Here is a 23,800-nt window from a genome sequence, read left to right as displayed (position 1 = left end):
ATATATATATATTAGGAAAAGCGTGTGTTATTTGTGTATTTTGATTATCCTGCTCGCGAAGAGTCTTTTTAAAAATTTATTCAAGTCGATAAGTCGACCCACAATGCATAGATCGGGTCAATGTTCACAAAAAGATAAGTATTTGTACAAACCCAAGACGGCAATATTCGCAACATTCAGGACAAAGGATCTCCCGAGAAAAAAAATAGCGGAGATTCAGTCTGCCGGCGATTTACATGAAAATTAAACGGAGCACTCACCTGAAACAGAGAGAAAAAGACGGTGTTCCTTTAGTCACACGATCGTCGTGCAACGAATTATAATATGAATAGGCGAGACGAGATACATTGGACCCCTTTTAATCACGAGTCCCGACATGTCTTACACCCGCCGTGTCCTCTACCGATTATCATCGCGACGGCCAGACATTAACTGAATTATATCGGCGATAGAAAGCGCTTTTTTCCGTCTTTCTTCGTAACTGATTATCGCAATCGATAATCATCGAACGATTTTATCATTTATTTGTGAAATTGGTGCATAAAATATACATGTCTGAATAAGAAATATATTAATAAAATGTATTTCAATGCAAAAATAATGCTATTATTTTTATTAAACAACAATAAAAAATCATTTCAAAGTAATATAAGCCTTAATATTTTTTATTATAGTTGTGAATTTTTGCACTGATTTTATCTGATTTTTAAAACAATAAATCTGTTTAATGGAATTAAAAATTTCACGTTTGCTATCTTTTATACTTTATACTCTTTATAGTATTCTGTTCGAAATCAATACAAAGCATAAAGAAAACAGAAAAGAGAAGTGTACACTGATTAATATTTAAAAGATAATTATATAATTACATTTCGACGAAGCTCGTTATTGGGCTTGTTTCTTTAATTGCGAATAACAAACGCGGCGAAATAAAGGTTGTATCATTATTTACCAAATGCCTCGTATATTTATTGGAAAGAAGAAACAGAGGGGGAAAAAAGGCAGGGCGCTAAGAAAGAAAGACGAAGACGAGGAAAATGCGTGGGCATCGCTAATCAGGAATGGCGCCACCCGAGGCGGATTATCAACCTGCGAGTCTGCGAGATGCGTCAATAAAAATGTGCACGGGAGACGGTGCAGGAAGAGGAAAGCGAGCAAGGGAAAACGAGCAAGAAACGAGATCTTGTAAACTCGACTCAATGCAAATGACCGCGCGATCGCGATCGCGATCGCGCCCGCCTACATTAGAGATTCGCTGCCGTATTTACGGCGCACATGTAACGAAACACTTGGAAGAAACGTGATTCGCAGTTTTGCGGAGTATGCCTAATTTCTGTTTACAGAGAAAGATAAGATAATTCGAGAGTTCACGGAAGTAAGAAAATCAAGACTACCATCTTCAAAGTAAGAAAGAGTTATCATTTCTCTAAATTAAAAAAAATTATATATATAATTTCCACTCCTATAAAAGAGAAATTACAATTACAATTTTTATTTCTCAGAATAAAAAAAGAAATTTAATAGACAAGAAGATTAAAAAATCAATTTTCCAATAATATATTAGAAACAAACATCATTACTTTAAAGAGCGGATTTCCTTCAATTGTTATAGTCGAATAGTCATATAATATTAAAGAAGGACATACGCAAATAAAAATGTTGTAAATTACTGCTTTTGTAATGACGATCGTAAAATTCAATTTAATTTCTTCTAGCAATGAATCTTGTTTTTCTATTTTTATCTAAATGTCAGTACGTGATTAAGTAAAAGAAACTATAGCTCCTCTGGAAGGCCGATAAATATTATAATAGAAGAAAAAGTATACGAAACGGGTCATGTGAGCGTATTAGAATGCTAATCCTTGTAACTAGTACCTGTACGATCGTTAGTCCTTACAAAGTGCGAGATAGCACACCGCTAAATGATTCTTCCATCCGCAAGGACGCAAGTCAATTATCTTTTTTTTTTTTTATTAATTTACATCTTTTACTGTCGTTCTACGTTTATAACATCGGTTGCAGATATAATAAACGATGCAAAAAATTCCTTCGAAATAGCGTCCATGAATTTTTTGTATCTGTCAATTGTACAATTAAAATAATTAAAGACATAATGAAATAGGTATGTAGATGCAATAAAATCTAAATTTAGAAAAGAAAAACGTAATATAAAATACTAAAATAAAAATATAATATTTCACTGATAGTGCAAATTATATTTCTTCAGCGAATATTAGTTTTTAATTTACAATGTAATATTATCATTAAATAAATAGGTAATGATAATATTATTCCATTGTCAAGTATTTTTTATAAACTTCAAATACATTATTATAAATTGTTTCGTCACATATTAAAATTCCTTCGCTAAAAATAAACTACATAAATCTTTCGTCTTAAAAAATCCTGCGAGGTATTGCAACTGGAGAAAAAATATGAAATGCGACGAAGTGTCCTTGAAAACTGTTCTAAAATCATATCATATATAGGTTTTCGAAAACGTTAATGCGTTCAGAAATAAATATGCAAAGACGACGCCAGTGAAGGGGATACCTGAATTCCTTCAGCAATTCTACTTCGAAGTCCTACGACAAATCGACCACTTTCCGTTATACACATGTAATTGTCGTAAAGTTAAATGATCCAAACACCAGCTGCAACCGCAAAACGGTTTAACGGGATGCTTTAATACGGACTTCTCATTCTTACAAAAAGGATTTCGTAATCGTGCCAGTAAAAAAGATGCCGTGCAAACACGTACCAATTAAAAAGGAATTATTATAATTAAAAGTCTCTTCGATAATATTCTCATGCACCACTAAGCATGAATTCACGCAAAACGTTTTCAATATCCCTTCGAAAATTGATACAAGTAAAAGTTCGAACCAAGTCGTTTATTTAAAAAAAAAATATTAGTTATATAAAATAAAAAGTTATGAGTAAAATTTTCTACATAAAAACGTCGTGTTTGTGGTACTAAATTATGTTGATAATCGACCTTAAAGATTGTGAAAACGACTTAGTAAACTATGAAATAATAAAATTCTGCTTTCTAATTATCGTATACGCGCACATGCATTTCATGTACGTAATATTTGCGGAAACGGCTTGAGTAAACAACACAGCGCGCCACAAAACGTGGATATTATTACCGGTAGCATCTTTTTTTTTCTTTTTTTAAAACTGATGACTCAGAAATGACATTTTCTCTTCGGAGCCAGAGAGACGCGCGCGTGTCGCGTTACATGCGATTTGCGTGACATTTCTACGACAACAGAAATACGATTCGATAGCTAGACTACATCGTGAAGGCGATATTCGACGCCGTGGTGACCGGCCAGTCTGGTTTACACCCCAACAAGACTATACCTGTACCCGATGTATGTACGTGAGTGGTCATGTAACTATGCAAACTTACAAGACAGACTCGCTTTTCGAAATCGAAATTAATAATTAGTAAAAAAGAAAGAATGCGTGCCAATCTCAGGGAACTCTTTTTTTATGGCGCTTTTAAAACAAGCTGTAAGTAACCTTTAAAAAAAATGACATTTCAACTTTTTGCAATATACCGCTACTATTAATATTACTCTGTCGTGATAATTTTAGATTTTATCGCTGTAAAGAGTTATTATGTTGTTCCGCTTGTCTAAGTAATATCTAACATGGATATTAATTGCCTTATAGATAGAACTATTGCTCGAAATAGCTCTCTTCATTATGCTCACGAAGAAGATTGAATCAAATGCCAACGATTGGATAACACTAAAGTACAGTATTTATGTAAATATATTTAATAAGGATCAAGATAATTGCATATGAAAATTTTTAAATGCTCTTGCACGTCTCACGTAAATGCTCTCATTGGTAAGAGTTGTAGCATTAAGTCACGCTATGATTACTGGATCTCTTATTCATTTCCGGAATGCTTCACTGACTCCGGAATTCACCACGACTGCAACTGCACTAATCCTCAAATGTGAATGATACGTATTGTTAGGCGAGCTGGTCCCTAACTTCGTCTCATCGTATTATAGCCGCAGATTAAATGCATCCGGTCCGACAAAGAGCGGTAGCTTTTGTGAAGAAAGTGCTAAGTCGTAAAAAGCGATCCGTTAGATTTTCGAAGACGTATCAGTGATACGTCCTTTTAAACGATAAATAATGTAATAAAATAATCGTGTCTGTATTACGGACTCTGTAATGAGATCTCCGTGTCTTTAATAAAGTCTTTTAAATTACGAAAGCTTTTATAACATTAGTCATAGACCAACTAATTCTCTTTTCGTAGGTTCACAAATCTTCGCTAATATTTCTCTCATTAATTAAATTATAGAAGCAAGTGCAAATGGAGAGCAAATTACAGGTTAAACAAACATTCTTAAATTATCATTAAGACAAAACTCGAACCAAGACGAAGTAACAAATAAATGTAAATTTCTCCGAAGCCGTCGTATGAAAACAGCATTCTATCTCCTAACTCTCAGCAATTTAATGCAAGTTACACTTAATGACCAACCGCTTGATTGTCTTAACAAGATCCACTCCTTCCCTCAACCTGTTTTTTTGTACGTGCTCAGCGCGAGGATAAAGAATAAAGGAAAGGGACCTCAAAGACTGGACCAAAAGTAGAAACAAAATTCAGACGCTAACCTTAAAATAATATTATAATATATTTTAGTTATTCAATATTAAATATCTTTTTCGAAAGATGATAAAAACATGCAAATTTTTGTTCTATATGGGATAAATTTTGTACAAAAATAAAACAGATATATTCTGGGGCATACAACACAAATCGTTTTTGTACATAAATGACTTTTCGGGAGAAAGTACAAAGTAAAGATCAATTGGTTAATTTAATTTCATAATAAAGTTATGAATTTAAGATATTTCACACTCCAAATAGAGACAAAATGCTAATGTTAACGATAATGAAATGCCGAATCTTATAAATATTATTAGAAATTCTTAATATTAAAATTCTCGTGGACGACACTGGTTAATATATCTGAACGAAGACAAGGAACGGAGAGGACCAGAGACTGAAAGGGAGAAGGTGCAGAGGGAAAAGATCCGAGAGTGCCGCCCACGGAGACGGGAGAGCGGATGCCGGGTCGGCGGGGTCACCTCTCCAGCAAAATGAATCTTTTATGCCTCTCTTATGACGGAGTCGCTTTTATGACGCTTCTTCGCGTCTTCGCGTGCACACGCGCGAGACGTTCTTTCTCCAGACTCAACGAGAAAAAATCGGCTCCAGCCGTCTTACCGTACGTTAAGGCGACTGAATGGGATCAGAGCATGAATCGGATTAATTCCCCCCCCCCCAAAGACGTATTTAATTGCGCGAATAAAACATTTAATTGTGCGCGTATACAAAAACATTTAATTTTAAATAAAAGATACAATTTTATGGGTGAAAGAGAGTATTTCTAAATTTTACACGATTTTCGTTTATGTTTGGCACGGATAAATATACAAGGAGTCTGATAATTGTTCTGACGGAGTTCGTGGATATGTAGAGCGGACTAAACTGAGACGGAAAGTTCTCTACCATTTTGCAATTTTCGCAATAGTTAACAAGATATTAATTGCTAAACTTTACAGAAAAACAGAAAGAGATGGAAATTGTTTATTTTCTTCTCATATAGAACTCTACGAATTTTTGCAGAATTTTTTATCAACTTTTTAGTACTGCATTTTCTCATTTTTATCAATATGAGAAAATATTTAAAAATTCTGAAAAAATTAAAAAAAAATTCTTAGAGCTCTAGAGAAGAAAATAAACAATTTTTGTTTCTTGCAGTTTTTCTGTAAAGTTGATAGTATTTGAGTAAAAAATTATTAAAGACCAATTTTCGGCAATGTTTAGCAATTAATATCTTGTTAACCATCTTGCGAAAATTGCAAAATAATAAAGGACTTTCCGTCTCAGTTTAGTCCGCTCTACATGTCCACGAACTCCGTCAGAACAATTATCAGATACCTTGTATATTGAATGATATTCTTTTGATAAAAGCGATAAAAAGACGGAATAAATTTATTTAATTATTATTATTATTAAAAAACGCGAATAGGTAGATAAAATATCTAAAAATTTAGCTGTAACAGATTTGAAAAAAAAATTTGTCCTACTATGAAAAAAATTACATAAGACTTTCAAGTTGATTGTTACTTTTAAGCATGTCAAAACTTTGTGCAGCATTAAAAATTATACTTGAATTTTCTGCGTAATTATTTTGATGGTAATAAAATTATTTTTAGATTTGTAAAACTACCTAAATTTTTAGATATTTCAGTAAAATTGTTCTTTTTGTGTATCTGCAAATCTCGAATTACGAGTAGCTGTGTATTTCTAATGTGACAGGATGATTTATATAGGCCTCGGTAGGAAATGATCGCGGTCTACAAAAATTTTCGATTCTTCCTTCATGGCTATTTCAAACACGAGCCGCGGCAGCTTTCGTCCGTTTCTCACACGTAAAAGAGCAAAACGCCACCGCCGCGTGTATCAGCGTCAACATCCTCTCTTTCTTCCTCTCTTTCGTGAGATATATTGATATTAATGTCGTTCCAACGGCCATGGGGCATCTGCTTAATGAGAACGATCGTCGCTCGTGCCATGAGCTACCCTATTAGTCAGTTTAACAACGCGATCCCACGTGTCCCGTGACGCCTTCTAATTGCTTACCGGAAAAATTCCTAGATATGTCCTCAGACAATCGCACATTCTTTAAATTTTCAATAATAAAAAAAAACAGTTTATCAAAAATTATGCTTATTAAGGAAAAAATAGATTTTTTAGATACATCTAAAAACTGCCATATATATAGAATAGTTCAAGAATAATATCCGAAAAATCTAAAAAAAAACATTAAGCTGTCAATTATTTCATGTTGAAATGTATTTTAAATATCACAAATTTTTTATTAACGTTCTCTTCAATATCATTTTAATAAAAACCATTAATGTACACAATATTATTATTAACGATGTGTCCATCTTAATGCGGTAAATGAAAAATAACGAAGCGTGAAAGACGATTAATGAGGCCGAACCAGACGAGATAAATGCTTTTCTATTACGAGAAAACTATTCTAAATATAACGAGACCTAAATACAACATTGCAGAGAGAACGATGCAGCCGCGAGTTTTACTAGGAAACTGCATATTTGGAGAGTATTCTATAATTCTTTTCGTATTATATATATAAACGAATTTCCGATCCTCATAACAACTAATTTAGTGATATTGATACGGATATAGCTAGAAATATGAAGCATCTTTAATAAATTATGTTAAGTCACACACACACACACACACAAAACAGCAAAATACAAGTTCAAAAATACAAAAAATTTGTAGACTGAATAATTAATATATTTTACAAAATAAATATTCAGCAAACTGTATAGAACTCTTAAAATAATACAAGATTATACAAGATTAATGCTAAAATAAAAATAAATATTCAATAAATACTGAATTATAAAAACATTGAATTAATGCTGAAAGAAGCTAATAAATATTAAAAAAAAAAATGTTTCAAAATATTCATTTTCCATTCAAATTTATTTATATTTTGTAGAAACATCAATTTACTATATTTTAATAAAAATCTATCAAATTTTTTGCCAAGAATGGATTCGAAAAAACTATTTATTTTTCAATTTTATCGACTTTTACGAAAATAGTATGCAGATACTTGTTTTGAATTGTGAACGATCGTTTTCGTGCATATAATGAAGAAAGAGTTGTTTTGTATCAACATAAGAGATAATTGACATTTCTATTTTGCAATAAATAAAGTGAGATGCGTATAATTCCAAGTGATATTCGCATTGGCAGAAAAAAAGTAATTCGCAGCTGCTCTCTCATGAGAGTTTAATAAACCAGTAGAGGGACTCAGTCGTCATTACATAAGTTATCGCCAGCTGTTCGCGGGATTCGCCACCAACCAAAAAAGATTGCAACCCGTCTAAAAAGTCGAGCGTAAATATGGCAACGAGCCAGAAAAGTCGTCGTGAAAAATATAATGGCAACGCACTTGTTGTATCTCTCACTTCTTTCCCCGAAAAAAAACGCGTCTCGTTTCGTACGTCATGCTGCGAAAAAAATCAGTCATGTTCACAGCCAAATATTTGATTTAATCCTAAACAGAAATCGTGATTTAATCTTGCTTGATAAACTTTTAATTCTACGATTGAGGCAAATCGTTGTTTTTCAAAGCAAATGGAAACGTCTGATGATTTCTACATTGGAAAGGTATGAAAATAACAAATCATTAAAAATTAAATTTTGTGGTAATTTCAAAGGCAAATAAAAGTACATATTTCTTAAGAATTAATTTTTCTAGATTAGACCGAAATGAAAATAATGTTGTTGGACCATTAAAATAATTTTGTTGGACATTCAAATTAATTGCTAGAATATCAAAACTTCTTGCACCATTGCTATCATTTTTTAGTTTGCAATATGATTATTTTGATGTGATCCAATAAAGTTATTTTTAGATCTATATCCAAAATTTTAGATCTTTCGGCAAAATCATTCTTTTCGTGAAAATTTGAAGCATGTATAATTTTTTAAATTTGTAGAGTGTCAAGTTGAAATCTACATTATGATAAGTGATGTTTTCAAGGAAATTGAATTAGATGATAAAAAATCATACATTTAATTAAGATGTGGTACAAGTTCATGTGATTTTTAGATGTTCAAAGCTTTTACCTTCGTGTGAAGACCCGAGAAGAAGGTACGCCGTGGCACAGAATACGACGACATGTTGATCTTATTGACGACCATTGTCATGCTAGCTGCCAGATGGATTCCCTTCTCGCGATACGTCGATTCGAAATTCGAGATCTTCTTTTATCCAATCGTTCGTCCTCCCTCATGCAGTATTGACGTGACACTTCGCGAGGACAACACGTTCGTGCTCGTGTCTATCAAATGTATTTATCCGCACGCTCCACTTCGAAATACCGTGATCATCTCAGATTTTTCGTAGAATTATGTTCCACTACGAAAATCATCAGCCAATCGGCACTGGAAAAGCCTGAAGAGCAAGAGCATTCAGGGGTAGAAACTCGCATGAAGAGGCAATGATTCCCGTTATCGGAGTCCGTGATGGCACAAGATCTTCGCTAAAACTTTTCTCCCGAGGGTTGTTACGTGAAGATTCTCGAGAATGATCGAAGCATCTAAGTATTCAAATCCAGTGTATATAATAATACTGAATAGATCCCATCGAAGCTCGAAGATATTTTGAAGCGTCAATCGCTCTCGGTTCTGGAGATTTATATTTACTTCCAGATTCGATCAGCCCGAATAGATCTCCTCTTCAAATGTCACTACTTGGACATCCCGTTTGAAGTTTACTTAGGCAACGGCCATCAAACTGTCAATTTCATTTCTAGCGCAACATAGAATAGAACACATCACGGACTGTCTCCTCAAGGACTATAGCTCGAAGATTCGGTGAAAGTCAGCTGCTCTGCGTTCCAGAATCTTGTACTTGTCTTCGCAGTCATGAGGATCACGTCAAAAGGATTTCTTCTCCTAGAAGTACTCGATGAGGAAGAAATTCCAAAGAGAAGTGTGTAGCAATGGAAGACCGTCGTGTACCTTGGAGTCGGACGCGCGCGAGAGTACTGAGGGAGCGCTCCTCAGCGGTGTTATATATAGCCTCCCTACCCTTTGCTCGACTCGAACGAGGCCTCTTCAGGTTCGCGCCGCATCGCGGGACGTCGAACAGTAGCATTACCGTGACCTTCGAACCCGGAGGGATGTGTCGAGGAACACCCCGAGGAGGGATAGAACGTCGATCATTGGAGGCTAGACAGGAAGACGATCGTGGTAGGATGGCCAGAGGCCGGTCGCAAAGCGCGAACGATGACGAGATCGATTCGCTACTCGCACGATACGGTATGTCGATCTGATGTTGCGCGAGAGCAACCAATGTCAGCGGAGCGGAAGGTGGGAGATGTTACGGGTATGGGTGACGAATGCTTGTTCTTTTGTAAGCATGTGTAGAATAACGATCGTTGTTGAACACGCCAAACATGATGAAATAATTTGCGACGGTAGACAGGTACTATTGTACGACGATTATCATCGGCGCCGTCGTAACTTTTGTGAAATCAGCGATAACTCTATGGAACAGGATTATACCTCTGGCGATACACAATTTCAATTTGTACACTTATATATTATAGAAAAGATTTCTGAATCCAATCTCGCGATTTATTATAAAATAGGATCGATTTATCTTAGCCAAAAGTATTATGTACATTATTAACTGTTATTTAAAGTTTTAGCTCAAAAATATAAATTTATGGAATTTTCTGTAAATTATTTTTTGTTTCAAGAACCCTTTTAACTTATGTTTAATACTGATAATCATTAGGTAACAATGTAGATGAAAGAATTCCAGATAAATAAAAAAAAACAGGTAAACATCAGGTAAACATTCATTTTAAACGTAAGAATACATAAACTTTAATAATTTATGTGTTACCCTTGTTTCAAGATAACAAGTTAATCTTATTTAATTCAAAGGAGTAGAATCGAAATTATTGATCTAATTTAATATTGTTGTATTTTTATATTACGTAAAATTCCGATAAGATTAAATAGGCAAAGAATATTTTTTCATTATCAGAAATTTCTTCTGAAAAGGTCATAAAATCCGCACTCTCTCGTCTTAAATTCTATTATATTTCAAAGTTTACTTACATTTCTTATTTGTTATACGCTCTAAATTTCTTACAGTGAAATTTCACTCCAGAAAAGTAAAAATACAACCACCCTTGAAAAAAAGCGAAAATATTTTACTTCTTAAAAAAAAGACAATTTTCACTCTTTTTAGAGTTTTTTATTTTTACTTCAAAGGAATGAAAATTGTCACTCTTTTTCAAGAAGTAAAATATTTTTAATTTTTTTCAAGGGTGATTATATTTTCACTCTTTTGAAATGAAATTTCACTGCAAGAAATTTAGAGTGTACGATTTCAGTTATAACTTCATTTATTAAACTGATCTTTTTTCCCCGTACCCAATCTAAATTTTAATTCGCTTAACTTCCTGCTTCAGAACAACGCACAGTTCGTCCGAAATTTCCTTTCGGTCAGACTTTCCTCGAACCACACATGTATCAGACCATCGCGTGAGTGAACATGTAATTTTTTACGATGCTATAAAAACGAAACAAACGTCAACGATTTTTCATCGCTTTTCCCGGAACCTCTTCTTCACGGATGTCGCAAAAGAAGAGTCTCTTAGGAATTCCCAAGGGAACAGCTGACGGCGTCAAGAAACAGCAACGAGGATTCGATTAAGGAGGTCAAGGAATAACGCACACGTGCGAGAAATAGCGTGTCCATCGTGTTTTTTCTTCGCTAAGACAAAATTCCGACGAAACGTCGCGAAATTGGAGCGGAAGCGAATTCCGCCGTGGTCAGCGACACACGGTGTGAATGATGGCGAAATCATAGAGAGACAATAAATACACATGACAGATATAAATGTATCGCATCTCTCTCTGTTGCAATAGACGGATAAAAAAATATAATATAACGTTACGTCAGTTAAAATAATTTTAATAATATTTATATTTGTTATTTATAACCTTAATACTGTATTTTTTAAATAAAAATTAATATTTGCTTGATAAATCATTGCTGCAAAAATGAAGAAAAACATCACATAAATAAAAGAGACAAATATACATTTAAATTTTTGTTCAAAAGATTTTATAAATGTTTCCTCCTTATTTAAAACCGAATTAAGAAAAATCCTTCTCGCAACGAATCCTGTCATCGAGAAGATCGACAGCGTAGACGGTTAGTAGGCGTCGATGAATCAGGTTCGAATGTCTCGACGCCATTAATTCCGAACGACGACAACGACGACGGCTCCTACTTGCCACGAGTGCTCCAGAAAGAAAACGATAAGTAAGTAGCAAAACGAAAAGCGAAAAGAAGGTACGACGACCGCTAGTTGAGCGTGCATTTATTTTTGCTCCTACGTGCCTTCAAGAATGAAGAATGTCCTATGATCAGTGAACGTTTTTCCCGATAATAGAAGCATGGATGAGAAATATGTAGTTCTCACGCAATTTACATGAATTTTGAAAAATTTAAAAATACGGGTATCCGATTCCTTTCTTAATCTTGTAATTGCGTCGACGCATACGAGGTCTGATAAAAAAATAAGCGAACATTTTGAATTAATCGGCAACGGAGCGTCCTAGCGACGTGCGGTTTGCAGCACTGCAATCGTTATAATCTTCCGAGTAACTGGCTTTTTTAAAATTGTTTACATCTCATTTAGTTTCAGAGTTATTGTTATTTGAGTGCAACGTGTTTTAGTGTTCGTGGCGATTTTCGCTTCGAACTGAATTTTTATTTTGGGAACTGATTTTAATTTTGAGAACAAAAAAAAGTCGCAGGGAGCAAAGTCTGGAGAGGCTGGAGGAGGACAGTCATCTGATTTTTGGCACAAAACTTGCGAATTGACTGAAAGTTGAGTGGGCAGGCGCATTGTCATGATGAAGAAACCATGAGTTGTCTCGCCACAAATGTGGTCTCTTTTTGCGAATTTTTTCGCGCAATCTTTTCAAAACGCCATCGTAGTACTGATAGTCGATTGTTTGACCTTGAGGCAAAAATTGCAAAAATTCATTTCGAAACGAAAATCACCACGAATACTAAAATACATTGCAGTCAAATAGCAATTACTCTGAAACTAATTAAGATGTAAACAATTTAAAAAAAAGCCAGTTACTCGGAAGATTATAACGATTGTAGTGCTGCAAACCGTACGTCGCTAGGACGTTTCGTTGCCAAGTAATTCAAAAAGTTCACTTATTTTTTTATCAGACTTCGTATTTTCCGATGCACAAATTATTTTAGAAACTGCGATATCTCTTAATTCCGACAGTATTCGCGACGTAAAAGTAACAAGGTTCGAAATGTTAAATCAAAATATTCGCCTCGTCATTCGCGTACTTTCGCCTCTTGTGATTATTGTTCGAATTTCGAGCTCGACGCGTAGTCGGAGTTATCAAATCAATCACGATTATCCTATGAATTATTTACTCGGTGACGGGTGAACAATTGCGACGATAATTTCGTCATGGAGTAAAGAAGAAGTATGTTATTGGGAGAGCAGTCTTCTCAAGCGGGCCAAGGCTGTGCTTTTCGAATAGCCATGATACTCTTTTCGCCCTTTCCAGCTACAATTTAATTTGTTTCGACATTTCGTACAGTATCATGACAATGCAGTCCTTTTCTTCATAACATAGCATTACGATATCGATTAAAATAATAATTATTTCGATCTTATATAATAATCCCTCCTTATAATAATTTATAAAATATAATTTTATATTTCCTTTTTCCCATCTTGATCTACAATTTCAATATACATATAAAAAAAAAATAAAATATAAACTTAAATTATTTTTTATCAGTCTAAATAGAGATGGAAATTAAAAATATATGAAATAATTATTTATAGAGAATTTTTTGTATTATTATGAATAATTAATTTATTATACGTATCTTGTCACATAGATCTTCTCTACAAATGTTTTCTTTACAAATAAGAATAAAACATATTAAATATTGCAAATGAAATGATTAGTCATTCAAACAGAAGCCAAAGAACAATGTGACAGAGAAAAAGCGTAAGGAAAAAGGGGAAGAAGAGAGAAAAAAGCAGACAAGAGAATTGTTAATCGCATATAATACGCATGATGGATGTAAACTGCTCCCAGTGGCAGTAATTTGCGTCTTTTTCCTGTCTTCTCTGCTGTTTCCTCTCGGCTTCGCTCCTCTCCCTCACCTGCTCGATTCATCTGATTGCTTATGTAATGCTTGCGCAATAATCACTAACGTTTAAGCAATTGACTGCCTGCGGCAGTACCATGACAGTCCCATTATGATGAATTAAAGGAAAGAAAAAAAAGAAAGACCACCAAGCACTGTTTTGTCCTTTCTCGGTCAACTTGTCGAGCTTGACATTGCCGAGGCAAGATTTATACCATCGCATTAATCTACCACATTTCCGTTTTGTATTTCTCATAAATTTTGTGATATCTTGCATGTACCAATCGTATTACATACGTGACAATTAAAAAAATAAAGAAAATATCGTAGGTATTCCATAAAATCATTTTAGAAATAAGGATCAAGAAAAAATTTTATCATTAAATTTTTTATATATGTTAATAGTAGTCAACAATATCATTAAATAAATAAGCGTTATCAATAAAAAATCATCATTGGTTGAAATGTAACGACAGAGCAAATATATGATAGAGCAATGATAGAGCATGCAGATATAATCATACTAAATATAGATTTTAGAATGAAACACGGAATAATAATCATGAATTCAATATAAAATATGCGAAACACGAATCAAACACACACAATTATGCAATCTAAACGCAACTGTACATACCCTATCACTTTATATAGCGATTTTATTACAAATGAAATCCGGTCAGGAGTTTATCGTTCTGTATTCTCGGAAAAGAGACGCGTAAGAGCATGCGGTGAAGGTCGTAAAAGCAAAAATGGAAAATCTAACAACGTTTATTGCAGAAAATAGATGTACTCTTAATGTTTATTGGGCGGATTAATCAGAAATAGAGATCACGAGGAGCAGGGACGCGTTTATAAAATTTGCGCCCAAGGGCGTGTAATTTTCAAGACAATGTAGTCTCCCCCCCAGGCTTCCAATCTAATGAATACTATTCTCTCTTTTTGCACGCCTCTAACTAGCTTCACAAATACATCGACGAGGTTCTAACGAAGAAGATAACATAAAACGATGTATTTTCGAAGATCCGGTATGATGAATTGCAAAGAGAATTATTCCGTTACAAAAAGAGAGTGGCAATTATGCATTATTAATGCAATTATATAAATTTGCAAGATTAAGCACAAACATTGTGCGAAGCATGATACTCTCGATTCACGAGTATCTAATTGTAATAATATGTAATCTTTTTCTTTCAAACAAGGATATAGAGAAAAAGTAGCGAATGATCGTGAATCCCTCTCATCATAAATATCATTCCATTTCTTACTAAGAAATATTTTTTTTAATATTACAATCAAGAACCAATACAATATATAAACATGTAATAATAATTTATGCAATATATTCTTACGCGGATTTGAATATTAGTAAATAACTATCTATCTATAATATACGTTCGACTCACACAAATGCGTTCTTAATTAATGAAATAAAAGTATATTATATATGTATAATATAAAATCTTTCTAAGAATTAATTAAAAATTTAAAAGAACAATAATTTAAAATAATATTAAATCAAATTGGATATTAAAAAATAATTAAAATTTAAACTAAATTATAAAAAGAAATAATAAATTAAAAATTAAATTACACTTCATTAAGTTTATATGTTAATAATATTAAACTGTCATAAGACTTGAATTATAGTATGAAAAAGAATACGCTAAAATTTCTGTTTTAAAGATGAAAATTTCAACAATGTATTTTCGTTGATTTTTCTCGCGCGTATTTTTTTGTGAATATTTTGGCGCAGTTTATTAGTATTAAAATTGGAAACAAATTAGTTGCATTTATAAATTCTATGAGTTGGCTTGATATTTCGTCAAACTTACGCAAACACGCAGTGCCAAGCGAGTAATCGAACATCAGACAACCATTGCCAAAACACGTAGAGGTTGTAAACTTACGAAACGTGAGTTATTCTATATGGAAAAATTTTCATAATTTTCTGCAATCCTGTCTCTCTCAAACTTGAATTTTACATACTTATAACTCATTATCAAAAACATTTTCGTTTACAAGTATCTATATTTCTTTTTATACGTGCATAAAATCCTTAAAAAAAATTTTATTATTTCTATTAAATAGTAAAATCTATTTATACAGACATAATTATTTTAAAAGATATTACGTCTTTAAAGAGATGAAAATTATAAAGTAAATTATTAGATACTTTTATATTAATAAAAAGAATAATTTATATTTTCTTCAAATTTCTTTTCTTCATAATCCTCTTCCTTCTCTTCTTCCTCATCCTCGTCTTCATAAAGTGCTTTTTGTTCTTCCGGTGCTAATGGTACCACATCCTCTACTCCTTCAGGGAAATATGCCGTTATTAGTCCTTGAGCCTCCTCGTCAACTTCTGTCACGAAGAACGGCTCGATGCCGGCAAAAGCCAGGAAGGCTTCTTCGTTGATTCTTCGAATTATCACCACAAATACCTCAACGCCAGTTTTGTATTTCACCTTTCACAAATAACTTTTACTCGTCATAAATACCTTTCCATAGTTAAATTATGATAAAAATATAGTTTATTTAATTTTTCATTTAAGTTTATCGAAGTTAAATTATTATAGAAGAGAAATTATGTATTTAATCTGATTAAATTTTATCAAATTAGTTGTATTATGATTGGAGAAAAATAATACACCTTTTCGAAATCTTCGGGTGAAGACGCGAGGCGTCTCGCGTAAGGCGGCCGATCGAATTCAAAGACTCCAAAATGTTCTATCGCATCACGATTCAATTCGTACGCGTCTCGCACGATGCTGAATTTCGACGCTTCGAATTTGAAAACACACAACGGCGGAGGAATTGCCGGCTCTTCGTAAGGATGAACCTTCTCCATGTAAACCGGAAATAGAGTCTTGAAGACGTGAACTTTACTTCTAGCCTACAAAATTCCGTGTTTGTAACGATCTCCCGTTCGTTATAAATTTTCAATAAATAATATTTCTTTGTAAATGCTGTTATTAACAATTATGATTTGTATATAAGAGGAAATATTCGTAATAATGTTATTAATAATTATATCGTAGAATTTTCTTTATCTTTTTATTAAATTAATTTAATTTAACGTCCCGCTCAATTTAAAGTTCCACTCAATTTAGTTAATTAATTTTTAAACATTCTCCAGCTTCGTCGTCCAAATACCTGAGGAGGTACCCAAGCCGCGGGATGCACGCGGTGCACGTCACCCTTAATTTCCGGATCCGGCTTGTGCACGTACACGTGTCTCTGCATGTAAGGTGTATCATAAGTCGGTCTGATTGCAGGCACTTCAGTTTGTAAAAGAGTCGGCGGTCCTTCCGTGATGATGCTAATAAGATAATTCTCGACATCATTAATGGCACGGATCAGATACGTCACTGAATCACGTTCCGGACTCTCATAAGGATAATGAACCGGCCAGTCTGGATGGGGTGGTTTGCCTTTCAACCTCATCGCCATGCATTTCCCGTCGGTTAGCCCTGAAGGAGCCCGTTCATATTTATTTTTCTATTATTTTTCCCTTTCCCTACTTTTACTTTCGAAAGTTATAACGATATATGAAACCGCGACCGTACATAGAGAGTGAGTATCATGGATTGTGCGACGTACGACAATCTGTCAGTTATTACGTCACTCAGAACTCATGATTATTTCTGATCCTGGGACTTGCCTTTCCGGTACCGCACCTTTTATCAATTCCTCGGTGATGTCGACGCCGCTCTCGACGAACATCTTCTCGATCATGTCCTCGTTCAGTTGGATCCGTGCTTCCTCCTGCACGTCGTAGCATTGTCTGAAGAGATCCTTCACGAGTTCTGTATACGGTGGGCTCTGCATCTTATCCCGAGGTCTTCCACGCTCGTCCTTAAAAACCCACGGATAAAGTACCAGCACCGTATACTCGCACAACTCGACCACCATTTGCGCCATGAACCGCTCATATTTTTCCAGCCTCTCAGCTTCTTCCTTTGCTTGTTTCTTTTCTTCCAGCGCTCGCCTTTTTATCGAGATGGTTTTTGTAAAATATATGTGACTCTCTTTTTTCGAGACTGCGTTTTATTTGCTTTGAGACGTGAGATTGTTGCGAATAAAATGTCTGACGATATGTCCGAATAAAAATAAGAAGAGTTAAGAGGAAGATTTATAAAATACGTGATAAAGTTATCGTATTAAATTATAAAATTATCATATTATATCGTTTTACATTTGCTACAAAATATTGCTGTATCTGATCACACAATTTTTTTCAATTTGTATTATAATATTTTGATAATTGAAAAAAATTGCATGATCAGATACAGCGATTTTTTATAGCAAAATGTAAAACAAGTATAGTACAATGATAATTTTATAATTTAATACGATGACTTTATCGCGTATTTTAAATCTTCCTCTTAACTGTCTTTATTTTTATCTAGATATATTATCAGAGAGAGAACGATTTTATTCATGACAATCTCTATCCTTAAAATCTACAAAATCAATTTTTCTTTACCTAATGGCTTCTTGTTTCTGCCATTGAATCTCTTCTTCGGGCGCTCGTTCATGTACATCCAAACGCCACTTGGGAGCTTCTAATTGCTGCATTCTCTTTATCTCATTCATCAGTAGCTTTCGCAAGCGCGGGCAATGCGCACCAAACATTAAATTCACCATCTTGCCGTCCTGCAGAAACATCCAGGCGGGTTCACTTCGGCCTCGGAATCTGGCCAAGTCGTCGATGTCATCGTTTCGCGCGATCGCGTAGTCCACCGCCTCGACGCCTATCTCCAGTTGGATATTCTTCAGGGTGCTTACCATGGCAATGCAAGGTCCGCTCCAGTCAGAGTACACGTCTACAACGATCAGGCTCGGGCGACTTAGTAACTGTTGCCATTCCTCCTGCGTGTTCACCTCGATTTGCAGAGCCAGTCCAGTTTTCTTCATAATATTTTGTCGCAAATTACGATTACTGAAGAAACTTTAACCTCGAAAGGACAAGTGCTTTGGCTAATCGTGTGAAGTGTCGCTTGAGAGAAATGAAAGATGAAAAATGATGTGAGAGTGTTGACAATGATTTTTATAAGATGATTTTTCTGAACCATTAAAATGAAAAATTTATATGTTCTTTTAATGCTTTCGAGTAATGCTATATTTTGAATTTTATAAATAATAATTCACCTCTCTCTCTCTCTCTCTCTACAAAAAAAATTTGTAAATTTTTGTATTTATTTAACTCGTAATTTTTCAAGACTGTTTCTAAATATTCATTATACTTTTTTTAATACGTTTATATATTGCTGATTGATTAATTTATTAATAACGGTTTAAAAAAAAATTTTATATCAAATTATCAAATTATATAGTATATAAATATATATAATTATAAATAATATTTATATATAAAATTTTCCATATATTTTTTAAATAATTGTGTTTATGCTCCGATCATTTAAAATTTTAATCAACTGACGTGTTCACGACAAACCTTTTTTATTTTTTATCAATGAAAAGAGGTTATTGATTAAATAACATGTCAAAATGATGACTGCGGCTCCTTTATGCACTCTGCTTCACTGGCAGAGACGCAGTTACGGATGCAAATTGGTTAAAACGATGTTCGCTCTCGAACGGCGCGCGAGATAACAAGCGTCGTTGGCTTGTTCGAGCGTGAAGAGGCCGACATGCGTCTCTCGTGCGAGCGTAAAGAGAGAAGAGAAGTAGGAAAGATCGGGAGCGCCGATAGTGTCAACGTCGGCTCCGCGCTCTTATGGCCGCGGTGGCGGCAACGTCGTTTAGGTTTACGTCCCTAATTCACGTCCAGCCGTGATAATTAGTCTCGAACGAGATCGCGAGACGACTCTTGACACGTTCAGTCCCTTCCAGCGAATCTCCTACGTGACTCACGAGCAAGATACATCGCGAGAGTCCGATAAAAATTCCATCGCGTTTTATAAAAAAACTCCCTGTTCTCAATAAATTGAGCAAAATTTATTTTAATAAAAAAAAAATAAGCATTCATTAGTACGCAGTAATACGATTATACAGTACATTTTTTGTAAGAGCAATCTATGGCGCTTTTATGATTTCATCGGTTCCGTTGTCGGAACGATGATGATTCACAAAGAGAACGATCGGATCAACGATGTTGTTACTCATTCCGTTTCCAGAAATGTTCCCGTAATTTCGCGGGACCTAACAGGCGCCATCCATTGTGACATCATCTTCCTTGCGGCCGGAAGAACAGCGAGATCTAAATGAAAATTATAACCGCAAGTTGCGCTCATGGTGAGGACAATCAGCGCGGTAGAAATAGCCACAAGAATGTGACCGCGAGAATGCAATAGTTGTTAATTATTTGCCTTTTCGATGGGAAATATTGTTTTGCGATTTTTTTTACCTGATGCTTTAAATGTTTAAATAATAACTATATAAAATGTATCGTATATAATTTTTTAAATTTTCAATTTACTAATTTTTTATTTCTGCATAAAATAACCATTATTACTATTTAAAAACAAATGTATGTTTCAATCATAATATAGTAATACTTTTCAAATTATAATAAATTTGAAATTCAGGAAATGCTAAAAGGATTTTCTCCAGCGTTAAATTAATTTAAAGGTCTCGTTTCTTAATTCAATATATTCTTTTTTCCTCAAATCAAGTTTGACTTGCATTAAAATTGAAAAGAATCTTGATTTGAGAAGATATGAATACATTTTTATAATTATAATTGTGTTAATAATCTAATAAAATCTTTCTCAAATCGAGTCTGAATTTTTGTGTTTATTATTGCAAAGCTAATCATAATAACATGCAAAATTGTGATTCATTTTCTCATTTCATAGTTTTTTTCGGTTCTATTTCATATAAATCTATTTCATATAAATCGAGGTAAAGCACACGGAAATTTCACAAATTAAACGGCGTAAATGAGGACGTTGCACGTGTCGTCAAATATTGCACCATCGCGATCCTTATATTTTTTTGCAACGTCCAATAACAAAACACGGGTCACCGCAGGACAGCATATTTCAATCGTTCAAGAGTTTGTCGATTATTAACACGAAAATTTGCTGACGAATTGGAACGGCGACTGGAATTTGTCGTATTGTAAAAATCCGATTCTGAGGTCAATCAAGTTCATTCTCGCACAAATTACGCAAATCGCCTGGAAAATTCTGTACAACTGTAATACGATCGCAAATAATCGTACAATAAGTTGAAGCTGCAGAATACTTCAAATTTAAAAGATCACGTTTATAAAAAAAAAATTATGTTTAAGAGTATCGAATTTTTCAAAAAATAAAAATTTCAAATCGAGAATAACTCCCGCAGTTTTAAAAAATTTATCGTTTCTAAAACGCATATTGGTTCAATTTTATCTAAATAAAATTCAATAAAAGAAATTATCCGTTTTCAATTTTATTTTATATTTGAATTAGATTTCCAACATTCTATACTCGATGTAAGATTACGCGAGTAAACGTTTAAATTAATATGAAATTTGCGTACATCGTAAACTCACAACGAGGCTTGAAATTTACGAGTGTACGAGTCCTCGGGCGACTCATTCGTCAATTCCATTTCAGCATAATAATATACCAAGCCGAGAGAATAAGGGGGTCTAAACGCGTTCATCAGGTCATGTCTCGTAGGAACGTTTACGATCGCACTGAGTGCCGCGTTGTTTCGCGACCGCGATCGACCGACAGTGGCGAAAAGAACTCGTTTCTTCATTAAAAGGAACGACGACGATGCCGTGGAGAGCTATAAAGACAAATAGTAGCAAAATGAGCCCAACGAGGCCTAATGACGGCACATTTGCATCAGTCATTAAGACCGACGGGAAAGTCTGATGTCGGATGATTTCGCCCGACAAACCAACACGTAAGACTAGATGAAAGTGACGCTTATCTCCCGTTTTCTTGCTTTCCCGTGCTACTTGTGCTTTTTATCAAGCTTTAACGTTATTTCGCCGATATATAAGTGTTCATATTTAAGCAATGAAAGCAGAGGAAGTATATGACAGTTTTATTCTCAGAAATTTAATTAAAATATTTGAATTAGCGGAATTAAGTAAATTAAGGCAGAATTTACATGATAAAGTAGAATGTGAAAGAAATAAGAATTATTAAAGCATAAAATAAATATTTAAAAAACGTTTTATTAATTATTTTGAGACAATTATTATAAATATTATAAAAAAATAAACATATTATAACTGAATATCAAGATAAATTGCGCATTTTACTGAAAAACGGAAAACTAAAAAAAAGTTAAACTATCTTTTTATATCTTAAAAAGTTTTATATCTTAAATTTAGAAATTGTTTCTGAAGAATATATAAAATGGGAACGGGTTTTTTTTCGAATAATTAACATTGTACTATCGGAATACCTTTCCTTATCTGAAATCTCAAGACTTCAGTTCTCACAGTGCACGGTGGACATTTTCTTTTTTTTAATCATTCGCGAGATGCAAATATTTCTCGATGCTGTCACGTTCCGCCTACGTGCACTAATTTCATTGGCGTTGCAGGATGTCACTTCTCAATCAAAGGCGAGTTCATGGAAACGATAAAATAATAATTAATCTCAATCTCGTTCTCTTTCTCTCTTGTTCCCTCTCTTGAATCGATTTCACGATATCGGGACGGACATTCAGAGACAACACCTACGTATCCTCGTAAAAACTTCGCGAAATGATTGATTGTTATCATATCGAGGCTATATTGCTAACCTGTTAATGCGTTCCTAAGTTATTGCGCTTACGTAACGAATAATTGTCTGGAAGTTATGGCTGGCGCCAAGTAAAGTGCGTTCTCAAGATCAATAAAGAATATTACAATATCCGTACATCTTTTTTCATCTGCAGATTCTTTGAATATTATTCGTAGAATAGAGTTTTACATGAAATAGAGGTATAATAGTCTAAACTGTACACTGGAAAAATTTTCTGGTTAAAAATGGACGAATCAGAATTTTCTGGTTAAATTTATTCGAATTTTAGTTAAGATAACTGGAATTCTGATTGATACAATATTTCTGTAAAAATCTAATAAAATTCTTATTTTTACCAGAATAATTATATCAATCAGAATTCTAGTTATCTCAACTAGAATTTTAGTAGATTTAACCAGAAAATTCGTCCATCTCTTTCATCAGAATTATACTATTTAATCCAACCAGACCATTTTTTTCAGTGTACAACTTTATTATCTATAAATGATCTCGAATATTCATAAGTTATCTATGTGTAAATATCGACAGTAAAGTATTGTGCTTTACTTAATATTTCACAGATAGATACTTAAATAAAATTTAGTTTAAAGAAAAAAAATTAGATTTAAAATATTGAAAAAATTCTAATTTTTTGTTTATTAGACTTTTGTGGGGTAAATCAGTTCGCACCTATAATCTTGCGTCATCAATGCGTTCTTAATAACACATATTTTATTAAAGAAAACTCTTTCAGTCGTTGTGTGTATATTTAAAAGGTTAATACAATCCTTATAATGTTTGTTTCCACAATACACTGGAAAAAAAAATTACTGAATTTTAATAAATATTTGTTTCAATAGTACTAGCGAAATATTTACTTACAGTAAATAAGTATTTACTCAAAATAAAAAAATTATGTTTAAATTAAATAAATATGTGTTTATATTTAGTAAATATTTCGTTAGTACTATTGAAACAAATATTTACTAAAATTTAATAAATTTTTTTCCAGTGTAGAACACTCTTATACGCATGCATTCGCCAATGCCTTTTTGTTCGTACGCGCGTTCGGTTCATGCGTACATCCGGTTTGCTTTCTTTACCTCGGATTAACTTCATGGGGGAATTCTCGGTACTGATCCGCGGGACTTTCCTCCTTTCGTCAACCGAGTGCGGTACAAATCGTGTCAAACGTGCATCGCACGGTAATCGCGGATGTGACTCACGCTTCTTATGGAATCGCTATTGCAGCACAAGTGTCGCGTTTAACTAAAT

At 33.8% G+C, this 23,800-nt stretch overlaps 1 protein-coding gene across 4 annotated transcripts in view; it reads right to left on the bottom strand.

The window, feature by feature from the left end:
- Sarm (sterile alpha and armadillo motif) overlaps positions 1-23,800 on the bottom strand; it is a 117,465-nt gene that overhangs the window by 52,811 nt on the left and 40,854 nt on the right. Inside the window, exon 1 of one of the 4 annotated variants that reach the window (XM_018505627.1) lies at positions 8,726-9,621. The exons of the other annotated variants lie outside the window; for them this stretch is intronic. Coding sequence (XP_018361129.1) covers positions 8,726-8,806 — 81 coding nt within the window. The 5' untranslated portion in view covers positions 8,807-9,621. Of the gene's footprint in view, positions 1-8,725; positions 9,622-23,800 lie in introns of those variants that run through there. 4 annotated transcript variants of the gene reach the window in all.

Source organism: Trachymyrmex cornetzi, unplaced genomic scaffold, assembly GCF_001594075.2.
Source record: "Trachymyrmex cornetzi isolate Tcor2-1 unplaced genomic scaffold, Tcor1.1 scaffold21, whole genome shotgun sequence".
NCBI classification, from domain to species: Eukaryota; Metazoa; Arthropoda; class Insecta; order Hymenoptera; family Formicidae; genus Trachymyrmex; species Trachymyrmex cornetzi.
This window is presented reverse-complemented; position numbering and strand designations above follow the sequence as displayed.